Below are 14600 nucleotides of genomic sequence, written 5' to 3'. Positions count from 1 at the left end.
ACAAGTAAAAGGGTTATCCCTAGCTTCCACAAAAATGACCAAAGATAAATTTTACTCCTTGTCTCTGAAGTGTTTTAGATAAGCACCTATATACACACAGATAAATTTAGTAATAAATCCACTGTTCAAAGTCAAAGCTAAACAAACTCAGACTAGAAATAATGAACAAGTTCTGGTAAAGAGGGTTATTATCCACTGTGACAGTTCCCTGAAGACTGTAATGTCTGGATTTAAAGATCCTCAGCTGAGAGAGTGCTTTTCTAAAAAACACACTTTAATTTGAACACAGATTAATTTAATGCAAGACAGTGATTTGTGGTCCATGTGAAATGGCCAGCTAGAGAATCACAATAATTTCACATCTTCTAATCTATTTATAAGCTTTTTAAATTTCACAGAGGAAGAATATTAAGGATGAATACTTTGAATGGAGGATGAATGCTTTGAAGACTATGGTTATATAAGCATCCAGCAAACAGCACCTTAAAAACTGAGAACTACAACCTAATATTTGACAAATGCTTGGCTGCATATGTTTTCTTTGTAGGAAACAAAAAAAAAAGTCAAAAGATACTTTTTCAATAGCAGTGTTAAGGAGATCTTTCTATAGATTGTGGAAACTCTGTCTTTTCCTTTGATAATTTAAATGGATAATTCCCTGCAGTCTTCCTCTCTTTTGATTCATTCCTGCATTGTGGTGACTCAATCCAAATGAAATGAGAGGACATATGAAAAATAAATGTATCAAAGAAATTAAACCTACAAGCCATAGCAAGGTTAGCTTAAACTAACAAAAGCCATGAAAATATCTAAAGAAAAATGTTAGCAATGAGTTCTTATTTGTATTCTTTAGACCAAGCATTTTTAGCACTTCCCTCCCATTTCTCAAGTCTCTAGATGGCTGTTTGTTTTCCTATACTTATTTTTGCCAGCTTCGGCACTGTCATTTACCTGATTATCTAGTTTCAGCTGTCGTAGTTTCATGCTTTCATCCTCAAAGATGCTGGAAAAGAGAAAGAAACAAATTAATTCTTGTTAGTAAATAGTTTGCATTATAAGAGCACAGGATAATCACACACTACAACTTCACCGTCAAGACTTTAAAACAACTGTAAGACGTAAGTTCTATCCTATGAGAAGACCAAGTTACAAGGCATTAAAAAATAAAACATGCTTCATATTCTATCATAAACAGGACCAAACTGTAGTTTAATCACCTTAGAAAACTGTTCTGAAAACATTTTGTAAGCAAAAAAGTCTTCACTACTGATGGACAGATTATGAGCCACTATTGAGATGGGCTATGAGACAATTTATATCTCAAGGCTTAACACAATTCAAACCAATTCAGTAAAGTCCTTGCTCCTTCATAAAATATCCAATTCCAAATTAACTCAGAATTTTAGGTCTTGTTTTGGAGTCAAACCTACATAATTTCCTTCTCCTGACAGACTTCCCAGAACTACTGTTAATACCTGAGAGAATCTGTATTTGAAACATCTGCTATTAATTCCTAGAGATGAAAAAATAATTATTTCACTATGTGTTTTATAGACTTTCAGAAGAAGTCTAGTTTTTCATTCTAAGTTGTTTTGCATACAGACTTCCCATTTCCTTATGATAATTAAGCGCAATTTAGAGCAGTTAAGGGGAAAGGTTAATTGACAAGTAAGCACATATTCCGTCTACTACAGTTGTGCACTTTCCTCCTACACAGCTTTGACAAAGACCTCTGGAAGTGACAAAGCACCAGGAAGACGACACTTAATACAAGAAACAGATAAACATTATATATTTTATTGATGGCATGCAGAAAAACAGGGCTAGCCAAAATTTCAATTTAAATAGGAAATTCTCTGTCTGGTCTAGGTATGCAGAAATGGCCAATGACATGAAGTTACAAGCTGGCAGACAGTGCTGGATACACCCCTAACAAGGAAAACTGGAGAGATGGAAAGAGACAGGGAGAAAGGTGGGGTGGGGTTTCTGCAAAACACGTGCCATGGAAATTGGATTGCAGCACATAGAGCTAACAAGAAGAGAAAGGGCTCAGAGTCCCCTTAACCTCTAGTAAATACACATTTGACTCAACTTCCAGGCAAGCAGACGACAGATCAGAGTCTGTAGAGAAAGACTACCCAAGCCAACACAGGCCCTGTTCTGGAAAGCTGAAATGTGCAGAAAGTAAGCTTTGTATATGCACATCATATATAACAGTTTATATATTCAAAAATTGATACTTACTGCCCAACTAATGGTATTTTAAAGTAAGTTACCACTGCCATTTTTTACTTAACAATTTTCCTTATTTCTATAATTTTTTAAAAATATATTTCAAGTATCATCACATAACAGGTCTGGGACCTTGGAAACACTTTGCTTCTAAAAACTGATGTTAGTCCTCACATGGATTAGTAATACATAGCACCTTGGATTCAAAGGGAACAGAGGGCCCAGAAAAATTAATGCCTTTCTTGAAGGGGGACGAAGAGCGTGTCCCCACAGCAACAATTACAGTAATACATTCATCTCCACCGCAAAACATCCACAATTTAGAAAGAAGCATGCAGAGATCTATCTACTGAGTTCAGCAAGGTATACATTAGTTGCCACATGAGATTTCAACATAAAGTTAAAATGTGACATGTTTTTTTATGTAAAACATAGGTGATGGAAAAGGCTCTCTTTGGTAAAGTCCAAAAAATGCTTGAAAGCTCCAGTTAAAATATTCATGACCAAAAAAAAAAAAAAAGAAGGGTGTCCTTTTCATATGTCTACTGCCTATAGAAATAGATTACGTTTGTTAACTGAAGTCAAGAGTTTGTTACAAAGCAATCTATATAGCTCTGATCAATACTAGATTTATGGATACATTCTTACATAATTTAAAAAAAAAAAAAAAAAAAAACAAAACTACAAAGGTGTCCTGTGTAGATACAAGCTACTGTCTGTGGTTTGTTGCTTTTCCTAATAGAAAATGCATCCCCAACAATTTGAGTCTCTTCTTCAGAAAATAAAAAGAAATAAAAGCACTACTACTTTTGAAAAATAGTTTCCAGGTTTTCCTTTTTATCTGGAAGACGGTAAAATGCTGAAATAGTAGGACTCACATATGCACCTTGCGGAAATGCTCAACAAAAATTATTTACGTTATATTTTTAAATTATTTTCTACACACACTGGAACAAAGTTACATAACATCAAAGACAGGCCTGAAGACTGTTGGAACAGGACCATAATGCAGACTAAATAATGCCTCACCTCCAACTGCTTAGCTCCACCTTCAAACTACACTATTTTTATTTACTTCTCCTAGAACCCTCCTCTAGAACTTGGTCATCATGTAAGTGTAACATAGTAACTAGACAAAAAAGAGCTTTCCACACATACACACACTTCAAATTACTTTTTACCCACTTCAGCAGGATTGGTGTTGTTACAGACCTTAGAGAAAAAGGCTGTGCCAGAGTCACTCCCACAGCTCATTACTAAGGAATGCAAGTAGTATAGCTGCAGGTTTCAAACATGAATCATCCTTCAGATGGACAGACTACACAGATCAGTATAACCAAGTGTTCTTCGGATATGCTCATGCAAAACCACTATGCTCTTTGCTATGCTTTTCTATTTGAAGGGTTTACGTGCAATAAGAGGAATTAAGTATCCAGCAGGGACAGGAAAAAAATAAGCAGCATTTCCATAGCTACAGCACCTCAGTTCAAAATAGAAAAAAAAACACCCAAACCACCAACCATCAAACCAGTCACCCATTTACCTTTGATATGTAAGAACTGAAAATACTCAAGTAGGCTGTCACTATCTTCCTCTTCACAACTGCTGCAGAAGAGAATACTACATGCGACCCTGCCCACCACTCCTCTACTATATTTACCAGACTTCGCTAGCTCTCCTACTAAAGCTGCATGACAGGTAATGGATGGACACCATAGAAAAATGAAAAATGACCCAGAATGTAACACAGAAGTGAAGACTAATGATTATCCAGGATACAGAGTAAAAATGAGAGTGGGAAAGCAACTATTTAACAAAAACTCTCAGTTTAGAAGATCCAACAGCATGTCTGAACGTCAGAGAATACAGCGAGACATAAAGGTGTTCATAGATCCATTTCTCCTCACAGATCCATTTCCAGATTCAACATAATACAACACGAAGCAAAATGTTTATTTTTAACTTATAGCACTTCAAATTCCTACTGAAATCAGAATTAGGGTTGTTTTCATATCATAAGCAGAAATTAAAGTGTTGCAATAGGAATATGAATGATAAATTTATTACAGATATATTTATTTGGTCTTTCATAACCATTTTCAGATATTCAAACTAACTACAAGGAAGAGACAACTCACAATTTATTTAACAGATGTTCATATATGCACTTAAGGCTTCATTTTCAGGCAGTTTATTTTCATTTCTGCAAAAAAGGGCACACTACATTGTCATAGTTCAGCCCTGATCAGGACCAGACTACGCAGTCTCTCTCTCACTCCCCCCACCTTCCGAGAGAACAGGGAGAGAAAATATAAGGAAAAACGGCTCAAGGTTTGAGATAAGGACAGGGAGAAATCCTTAAAGTTACCATCACGGGCAAAACAGACTCAACTTGGGGAAAACTATTCATTTATTACTACAAACAGCAGGATAATGAGACAGAGAACAAGATAACCTCCCTCCACCCCTCCCTCTTCCCAAGCTTAACATTATCTCTACTACCTTCCCCTCCCGAGCGGCACAGGGGGGAAGAGGGAATGGGGGTCGCAGTCAGTTCATCGCATGTTGTTTCATGCCACTGCTTCATGGTTGGGGGAAGAAGTCCTCACATTCCTCCCCTGCTCCGTTGTGGGGTCCCACCCCTACGCCACAGTCCTTCCTGAAACTGCTCCGGCATGGGTCATCTCTTCCACGGAGTGCAGTCCCTTCAGAACAGCTGTCCCAGCGGGCCCTCCACGGGCCACAGCCGCCTTCAGGCATCCACCTCCCCGAGCGTGTGGTCCTTCACAGGCTCCAAGTGGATTTCTGCTCCTCTGTGGACCTCCATGGGCTGCAGGGGGACAACCTGCTCCACCATGGTCGTCACCACAGGCTGCAGGGGAATCTTGGCCAGGAGCTGCATTACTCCTCCCCCTCACTTCTGAACTGACCTTGATGTCTGCAGCCGTTCCTCACAACAGGCTGGCAGATGTCTCTCAGGATCTTTTTTACATCTTACTCACTTCTCATCTCCTCTCCACTTCTTACAGCCAGGCCGAACCAAGTCGGGCCCAGTCGGCTGCCTGGCAAGAGGCCAGAGGGTGAGGCCTGCAAGGCCCATGAGGCTCGCGCCTCCCCCTCTGCGCCTCTGCCCCCGCTCAGCTTCTTCACATCTTCTCTTCTCTCTTTTTTTTCTGTTTTCCTCTTCTTAAATACGTTATCGCAGAGGCGTTATCACGGAACATTCTGCTACCAATTGGCTCGGCCTTGGCCAGCAGCAGGTCCGCCCTAGGCCCGGCCAAGTCCACTGAACAAAGGGGAGAGACTTCTAGCAGTTTCCCACAGAAGCGACCACCTTAGGCCCCCCCTCACTAAACAAACACTAAACAGATATATTTATTTGGTCTTTCATAATCATTTTCAGATTATCAAACTAACTACAATGAAGAGACAACTCAATTTATTTAACAGATGTTCATATATGCACTTAAGGCTTCATTTTCAGGCAGTTTATTTTCATTTCTGCAAAAAAAGGCACACTACATCTACGGACAGTTCTTTCAGAATGGATGTACTATTTTTCAGTAACACATTGCAATTTTGGAATTACAAACTATGTTGTGAAGTATACATGTGGATAGATGGGAGATAACACTCTTGTTTTCATTGCAAGTTCTCTGTGTTCCTGAATATATTATACTTAAAAAACCCAAAATAGTTACATTCTAAGCATTTGGCAATAGTTACTGTTGAATCAGCCAAATACAAACTCACAGTATAATGCAACTCTGAGAACAACAAAATACTCTGATATTAAAGCAGGAGATCATAGGAAACAGGGCAAGAAAGCAATTCACTAGTCTGAAAATGGTCTTCCCATTCCATCTAAGGTCCGCAAAAGAGAAAGGATTCTGAAGAGCTGAAGAGAGTTCAGCATAAAGCTGAACAAATCAACCAAGGACTGGAAAATGTACCTCTTAACAAGATTTGAATGCATCCTACAGTATATTCAAGAGAAAATTAATCAATATATTCCATATAGTCAATATACTCCATTATGGATTTGAGACCACAAATGACTACTGATGAGAAAGAAAAAGATAACAAAATCCAGTTATACATAATCGTCATGTCCTGCACAACATCATTGTCTCTAAACTGGAGAGACATAGATTTGACGGACAGACCACTCGGTGGATAAGGAATTGGCTTGATGGCTGCCCTCAAAGAGTTGTGGTCAACGGCTCGCGTGAAGTTCAACCAGGCCAAGTGCAAGGTCCTGCACATGGGTCAGGGCAATCCCAGGCACAAATACAGGCTGGGCGGGGAATGGATTGAGAACAGCCATGAGGAGAAGGACTTGGGGGTGCTAGTGGATGAGAAGCTCAACATGAACCACCTATGCACACCTGCAGCCCAGAAAGCTAAACGCATTCTGGGCTGCATCAAAAGACATGTGGCCAGCAGGTCAAGGGAGATGATTCTCCTCCTCTACTACACTCTTGTGAGACCCCCACCTGGAATACTGCATCCAGCTCTGGAGCCCCCAACACAAGAAGAACATGGACCAGTTGGAGAAGGCCCAGAGGAGGGCCATGAAGATGATCAGAGGGCTGGAGCACCTCTCCTATGAGGACAGGCTGAGAGAGTTGGGGCTTTTCAGCCTGGAAAAGAGAAGGCTCCGGGGAGACCTGATAGCGGTCTTCCAGTACCTCAAGGGGGCCTACAGGAAAGACGGGGAGAACCTCTTTAGTAAGGCCTGTTGCGATAGGACGAGAGGTAATGGTTTTAAAATAGAGGGAGGTAGATTCAGACTAGACATTAGGAAAAAATTTTTTCCATCCTTCGAAACGTTCAAGGCCAGGTTGAATGAGGCTCTGAGCAACCTGATCTAGTGGAAGATATCCCTGCTTCTTGCAGGGGGGTTGTAATAGATGACCTTTAAAGGTCCCTTCCAACCCAAACTACTCTATGATTCTGAAACGGAAGCTAAAAAAAATTCAGATTGCAAATACAATTTTTATTTAACACTATGACTAATTAACCATTGGGATACATCATGAAACTGTGGATTTTCAACAGAAAACAACAGGTTATAATCAAGGTTGAATATTATTATGCTAAAAACTGCTCTAATGGAGTAAGGTTACGGTCTACCTAAGATTTCAGGTGTGGTTATCCCAGAAGGGAGAGCTAAGCATTCTTCTTTAAAGCTATATTAAGGGACCAGTTAAGTCTCCTTTATATACTGACTGTTGATGCTGTAAAGAGGCAAATAAAAGGTTGACTTTATCACAGACTAGTTTTGCAAGGAACTGACTGGTTGCAGCTGTGAGCGAGATGCAACAAGCAGAAGCAGCAAGAAAAGCCACAGGAAGAGCAGCCTGTGGAGACAAAATGTTCTTCATGTTCCATAATTCACTGGAAAGATAGATTTGAAATACGTTAATCAAAGGATAAAACCTCATAATAGTTTTTCCTGCATTCAACAAAATATGTACATTCCTCATATGTCCACTAAAGAAGTACTCTACTCTATTTTTCCTCCCAAGCAAGCAATGTAGCAAGACCTTGCAGACGTAAAAGTTTCCCAGATAGCTAAAGTCATTCTGCAGTACAAGAAGTTACAGGTTCGATAAATAATGAGTAAGGTTCTCTGGCCTCTTTTAAGCAGAAGCTCAGACTAGCTCATAGGCTAGGTTGGATGGGGCTCTGAGCAACCTGATCTAGTCAGGGATGTCCCTGCTCCTTGTAGGGGGGTTGGACTAGATGACCTTTGAAAGGTCCCTTCCAACTCTAACCATTCTATGATTCTATAGAAACAGAAACCACTCCAACCTGAAAAGAAAATCTGACCCAAGAGAAGAAAAGATAGCTTGTTTTGCTTTTTAACTGTTCTAAGCTTCTTTAGAACATACATTAATACTGTATAGGCACGAACTGTTCCTGAGAGAAATTCAGGAAGTGTCACCTGTTTGTGCACAGCTCTAGGGAAGATACTAGAAATTCAGATACTCTGTAGTTTGGCAGAGAGATTCAGGGAAAGTGTCCAGCAGAAACTTTTAGCTCATTTTAAAGTGGACTAGATTTTGAGTTTACTTCACCTTGTCACAAACAAGCTTGATATTTTATATCAGTCTGATACATAAATCCTTCTTTTAACAAACACAATATTTCAGTATTGACAATCAAGATCTTGAAATTAACTGTTTCCATTGCTCTATTTCCTTTAAAGGAATTCCAAGGCACAATAAACTAACACCACTTTACTCCACACATGACCCAAAATTCCCAATATCTTATGTCTCATTTTTCACTCTACAGAGGACTGCTTCCATCAGGAGTCTATCAAAGCTCACATAACTCATTGTTCTGGTGTTATTTAATGAGGGGGGCCTACGGTGGCAACTTCTGTAAGAAACTGCTAGAAGTTGCTCGCCTTTGTTCAGTGGACTCGGACGGGCCTAGGGCGGACCTGATGCTGGCCAAGGCCAAGTCAATTGGTAGCAGAATGTTCCCTGATAACACCTCTGCGATAACGTATTTAAGAAGGGGAAAACAGAGAAAAAATAAAGAGAAGAGATGATGTGAAGCAGCTGAGCTGGGGCAGAGAGGGGGAGGTGCGAGCCTTGTGGGCCTTGCAGGCCTCACCCTCTGGCCTCCTGCTGGGCAGCCAACTGCGGCCGACTCAGCCCAGCCTGGCTGCAAGAAGCGGAGAGGAGATGAGATGCGAAGAGAACCTGAGAGGCGTCTGCCTGCCTGTTGTGAAGAACTTCTGGTGAGAGGAACGTCTGCAGACGCCAAGGTCAGTTCAGAAGGAGGGGGAGGAGTAATGCCACTCCTGGCCAAGATTCCCCTGCAGCCTGTGGTGATGACCATGGTGGAGCAGGTTGTCCCCCTGCAGTCCATGGAGGTGCATGGAGGAGCAGAGATCCACCTGCAGCCGGTGGAGGACCCCACACCGGGGCAGGTGGATGCCTGAAGGAGGATGTGGCCCATGGAGGGCCTGTGCTGGGGCAGCTGTTTTTGAGGGACTGCACCCCATGGAAGAAATGACCCACGACAGAACAATTTCACAAAGGACTGCAGCCCGTGGGAGGGACCCCACAAAGGAGCAGGGGAGGAATGCGAGGGGTTCTTCCCCTGACAACGAAGCAGCGGCATAAAACAACGCGTGATGAACTGACCATACCCCCCACTCCTCCTTCCCCCCCATGCCACCTGGAGCATGGGTAGAAGGGAGTAGAGATAATGTTAAGCCCAGGAAGAGGGAAGGGTGAGGGGAGGTTATGTTGTTCTCTGTCTCATTATCCTGCTTTGTTTTTAGCAATAAATGAATAGTTTTCCCCAAGTCAAGTCTGTTTTGCCTAAGGGTAACATTAAGGATTTTCTCCCTGTCCTTATCTCAAACCTCTTTTTTTTTTTTTTTTCTTATATTATCTCTCCCTATTCTCCTGGAGGGTGGGGGGAGTGAAAGAGAGACTGCGTAGTCTGGCCCTGACTGAGGCTAAACTATGACACTCATTTTTCCTTCACAGGACAGTTTATTAATGTGGTAGCAGCGGTTATGTCTCTGAGCAATACTCCCAGAACTTAAGAATCAGAGAATGAGAAGAATGTGGCTTGCAGCACATCTCTTTCTCCACTAGATTTTATTTTTAGCTGTAGAAGTGCAAGTAAAAGCAACTCCAGTAAGAAATGTGGAGTCAGCTGGTATGAAAGGGTTTTCACTCTTAACTCTCCAAAAAACATTGCTGGGAATTGTTCTCTTCATCTGAACTACAGTTAATGAAGGAAAACAGAAGCTGTAGAAGAGATCATTTGAAGAAGGATTCCTATCTTTTACAAGATATATTCCAAACAAAAATTGCAATACTGTCTCTGGAAACTGGTTGAGCAACAAAATTCTCCTGTAATGCAGCTTCTAATCCACAACAGGGAGGAGTTCCATCTGCTTTCCTTGCAACTGACACAATTGTAAAGGCTCATTTCTAGGAAAACGCATCTATAGGAGTGAGGATTATCAAGTTTTTCTGCCTTACCCAAGGCAGAAGAGTGAGGGTTTTTGGTAAACATGGGATATTCTTTCCTTCATAATTAAATTAACTTCCAGTAAGTCTTCCAAGGTAAACTTGATCTGCTGCTAGTTACCCATTACATTACTAAGTAATTATCATTACTTAGCCATTTTCATCAACATTGCAGTTCTAAGTTATTTTCAAGCAGTTGATATTTCAACAAGGGCAAGTTTTAGCCTCTGTCCAGCTTTTTTACAAAAAGAATCCTTTCCCCAGTGAAATCAGTTTTATCTTTGATTACCATCCCATGAAGGAACATGCACAGATTTCTAATGGCAATAGCATACTGTTTTGAGAAAGGTTTCACAAAATTTGTTTGGTAATTTTTTCACCTACTGAACATATTATAGGAAAAATGACATGGCAACAGTGAACATTTAATTTTGGAAGCAGTTCTGAATGAAATAATATATTATTGTGAATAAAGACTGTCTTAGATATGCTTTAATACACAAACTATGATACAGATTGAATAAGTCTTATCTAAGAACATTTGAAAAGAAGTATAAAATTCGCTAATGAGAACAATAGTCAACTGCTAGACCAGGGTGGGCTGGGGAAGCAGAAAGACAAGCATCTAGATCTCCACTTGAATCCTCTAGGCACTGCATGTTCCTGGCAATAATTTGCAGTAACTATCTGAGTGATTTACAACTTACTAAAGAAGATTCTAAAGAAAAACAAAGGCAAGTTAGTCCTTTATAATTTCTGCTTCTACCTACCTCCAAGTTTAAAAATGGAACTTCACTGTGGAATTATCAGGTACTTATCTCTAAAGCCACATGGACATGAGAAAAACATCCAAACCAAAACACTTCCCCGAAAAAAAACCAAAAGGGCTGGTGCTCTGAAGAATATATATATAGATAGGTTTTGCATTTATTGTGGCAAAACAGCTGCCCCAACAACTTAGAGAAATAGGAATATAGTGCTGAAGAAAGGAATCAAAGGTAAAACCAATCTGAAATAGATGTGCTACAGAAAAATCTTTTGTTAATAATTATTTTTGGGGGGTAAAACCAAGAAAGCAAACCTATCCTTGCAAGCACCATGTTCTCCATACTTGCATAATGCAATAATGCCATTAAATACACAATGCCCTAATAGTAAGTGAAGTATACTTGAAAGTAGTAGGCTGCTCAGGTTAAAACAGCTCAGCAAGAACACGCTGCATTTGGCCTAAAGGAGTTCCTTTGAAACTGTATCTGTTTTGGGGTGACTGTTCACATGCCAAATGTGACTAGGTAAATAATGATGCAGTCTAGTACATACTGACTACAGCTAAGTTAAGACAGAAGAGTATTTATCAGTGCAGGAGATAAACTTCTGTTCTCTTTACAGTACTCATTCCAGTGATTTTTGTAAGGTAAAATGAAATGGTGTAGGCAAGGTGAAATGACCACTCAGAAAAATCATGCCTAACTTCAGTTTCAAAATAGTATCCGTGGAAGCACAAAACCCTAGCATAAAATTATCATCTCACAAATGCAATGGGATATGCTCTGCACTATTACACGCTTACAAAAACATACCTTGAAATAGGAAGAACTAACCTGGCAGGAGATTCTATGGTGAACTAAACAGGAACCTGCTAGTAAAGTAAGAGAACACTCAGAACTGAATGTGTATGGGAGAAAAGTTGAATTACAGTGAAACAAATAATAAAGCATATGCTGTCTGATGAGATTCCTTTTTCAGGAATGGATTGATACTGTCTTAGTGGACAACAAGTTGACCACAAGCCAGCAATACACCCTCAAGGCAAAGGTGGCCAACAGGATCCTGGACTGCATTTGGAAAAGCACTGCCAGCAGGTTGAGGGACGTGATCCTACCTCTTTGCCACTGGTGAAGGCACACATGAAGTGCTATGTCCAGTTCTGGGCTCCTTGGTGCAAGAAAGATATGGACATACCGGAGCAAGTCCATCAAAGGGCCATAAAGATGATTAAGGGACTGGAGTAATCTTTCACATGAGGTGAGGCCAAGAGATCTGGGATTGTTCAGCCTGGAGAAGAGAAGGTTCAGGAGGAATCTTATCCATGTCTATAAATATCTGATGGGAGGATGTAAAGGAGATGAAGCCAGTAGCGTCTACTAACAGGGCAAGAAGCAATGGGGACAAACTAAAACACATTAAATTCTATCCAAATGCAAGAAAACACTTTTATTGAGAGAATGGCCAAACCCTGGAACAGGTTGCCCAGGAAGGCTGTGGAGTGTCCACCTTGGAGATATCCAAAACTTGACTGGACGTTGTCCTGTGCAACCTGCTCCAGCTGACCCTGCTTGAACAGTGGGGTTGGACCAGAGGATCTCAAGAAGCCACTTCCAACCTCCATGATTCTGTCTGGTTTAGTTCTGGAGATCACAAGATAAATGGAGATAGTTTAGAGCCCAAGCCTAAGAGAACAAAAGCCCCCAACACAAGAAGGACATGGACCAGTTGGAGAGGGTCCAGAGGAGGGCCATGAAGATAAGAGGGCTGGAGCACCTCTCCTTTGAAGACAGGTTGAGAGAGCTGGGGCTTTTCAGCCTGGAGAAAAGGAGGCTCCAGGCAGACCTGATAGCGGTCTTCCAGTACCTCAAGGGGGCCTACAAGAAAGATGGGGAGAGGCTGTTCAGTAGGGCCTGTTGTGACAGGACTAGGGGTAATGGTTTCAAAATAGAGGGAGGTAGATTTAAATTAGATATTAGGGAAAAAAAATTTATGCAGAGGGTGGTAGAACATTGGAACAGGTTGCCCAGAGAGGTGGTGGACGCCCCATCCCTGGAAACATTCGAGGCCAAGTTGGATGAGGCTCTGAGCAACCTGATCTAGTGGGAGATGTCCCTGCTTCTTGCAGGGGAGTTGGACTAGATGACCTTTAAAGGTCCCTTCCAACCCAAACTAGTCTATGATTCTATGACAATAAAGAATACTGTCTGTTACAAGAAAATGCAACAGGAACACAAGGATCATGAAAAGGTTAAATTCTCCACTGAGAACTATTTTGGCTACTGTACTGCTTAGTGTTTCATATGCCATTCAAAAACTGACTCACCAAGTACCAAAGATTAACTCCTCCTACTTGGAACAAGGGAACAGAGCAATGAAAATAAAGCAGCACTTTCTGGACAGAAGCTAGTAGACCTTCTATCTGGACTATAAAGAAGAGTCCAAACAAAAGCCTATGTCATTCTCTACTATACTGGGAGAACAGAAAGTAGACACTTGTTTTCCCTAGCCAGAAATGTCTCAAGTTATTCGTTACAGCATACCTAATCCAAAAGTATTCTTTTCCTGGAAGGAAGGCCAAGTAAAGCCAGAAATCCACACAGGCCATCAACCATTAAAGCCATCATAGATGCTGGGAGGGTGGCACAGAAAAAGACAACCATAAGAATAAGAATATGCACATAAACTTATCTTCAAGTGTGTAGCCAAACAGGGGGGTTTAAACTGGATTTTTATTACAATATTTGTAAGAGAAGGGAGACAAAGAATCTCCTGCCAGGCGCATACCTTTGAGAGTTAACAGCTGGTGACCCCCAGTGATCCTTGACTAAGGATTTTTCAGCTCTTAACCACCAATACAACTGCAGAATGCTATGTTTCCAAAATCATGTTTATTCAGGTGAACTTAATGAAACTGAGGTTTCTGCTAAGGAAAAGAAAGAGACATTTATTCCATAAGCAGAACACCAGCTTTCTATTTAATATTCTCTCGGCTACATACTCCAAATTCTCAGTCATTTCACTTCTAGAAATTGTTCTACCCCAGGAAAGAGCAAAGCAAGATCCACAGGGACTTCGAATTCTGACTCCTATGATCTTCTGTTTGTGAATTATTAAACCTTGCCCATCACTTTTGTTGACATCATACCCCATTACAACATGAAACCAGTGAAAAGTAAAGCAGGTGCTATTCTCTCCTAGCAACAAAGTCAGCAGTTAAATAGCACACGGTATACTTAACCCAGACTAGATAACAAAACTCAAAGTTCCCTGAAAATAAGCATATCGCACTTTGTGCCACAAATTGCACTTGTTTTACAGTCTTACAAACTAAGAATGGGGGAAAGAACATAAATGAAATTTTCTCAACTGACACTCTAGAACTGACTGTGGACTTTTAGTCCTAGTCTAGTATTTTTATTTTTAAGATTGACATGGGAAGCCATTAAAGAGATAGAAACAGTCAAATTTAATTTCCATCCCAAACTAAGCAACTCACAAAAATATCGCTACTAGATTTAGATTCTTGTTCTTTTTTTTTGCCTCAGATTTCACATAAGAATGGCAAATGGGAAAGGAGTGCAGAAGTGACCA

The 14600-nt window shown here is 40.7% G+C and overlaps 1 protein-coding gene across 1 annotated transcript in view; it reads right to left on the bottom strand.

Moving 5' to 3' along the window:
* The window catches only part of TULP3 (TUB like protein 3), a 36218-nt gene that overhangs the window by 18931 nt on the left and 2687 nt on the right, over nt 1-14600 (bottom strand). The window contains exon 2 of the mRNA XM_086759213.1: nt 952-1003. Coding sequence (XP_086615339.1) covers nt 952-1003 — 52 coding nt within the window. The remainder of the gene's footprint in view (nt 1-951; nt 1004-14600) is intronic.

This window comes from Chlamydotis macqueenii, chromosome 1, assembly GCF_036417535.1.
Source record: "Chlamydotis macqueenii isolate bChlMac1 chromosome 1, bChlMac1.mat, whole genome shotgun sequence".
NCBI lineage: Eukaryota > Metazoa > Chordata > Aves > Otidiformes > Otididae > Chlamydotis > Chlamydotis macqueenii.
Note: the sequence above shows the minus strand (reverse complement) of the source record. Positions and strands in the feature narration are given on the sequence as shown.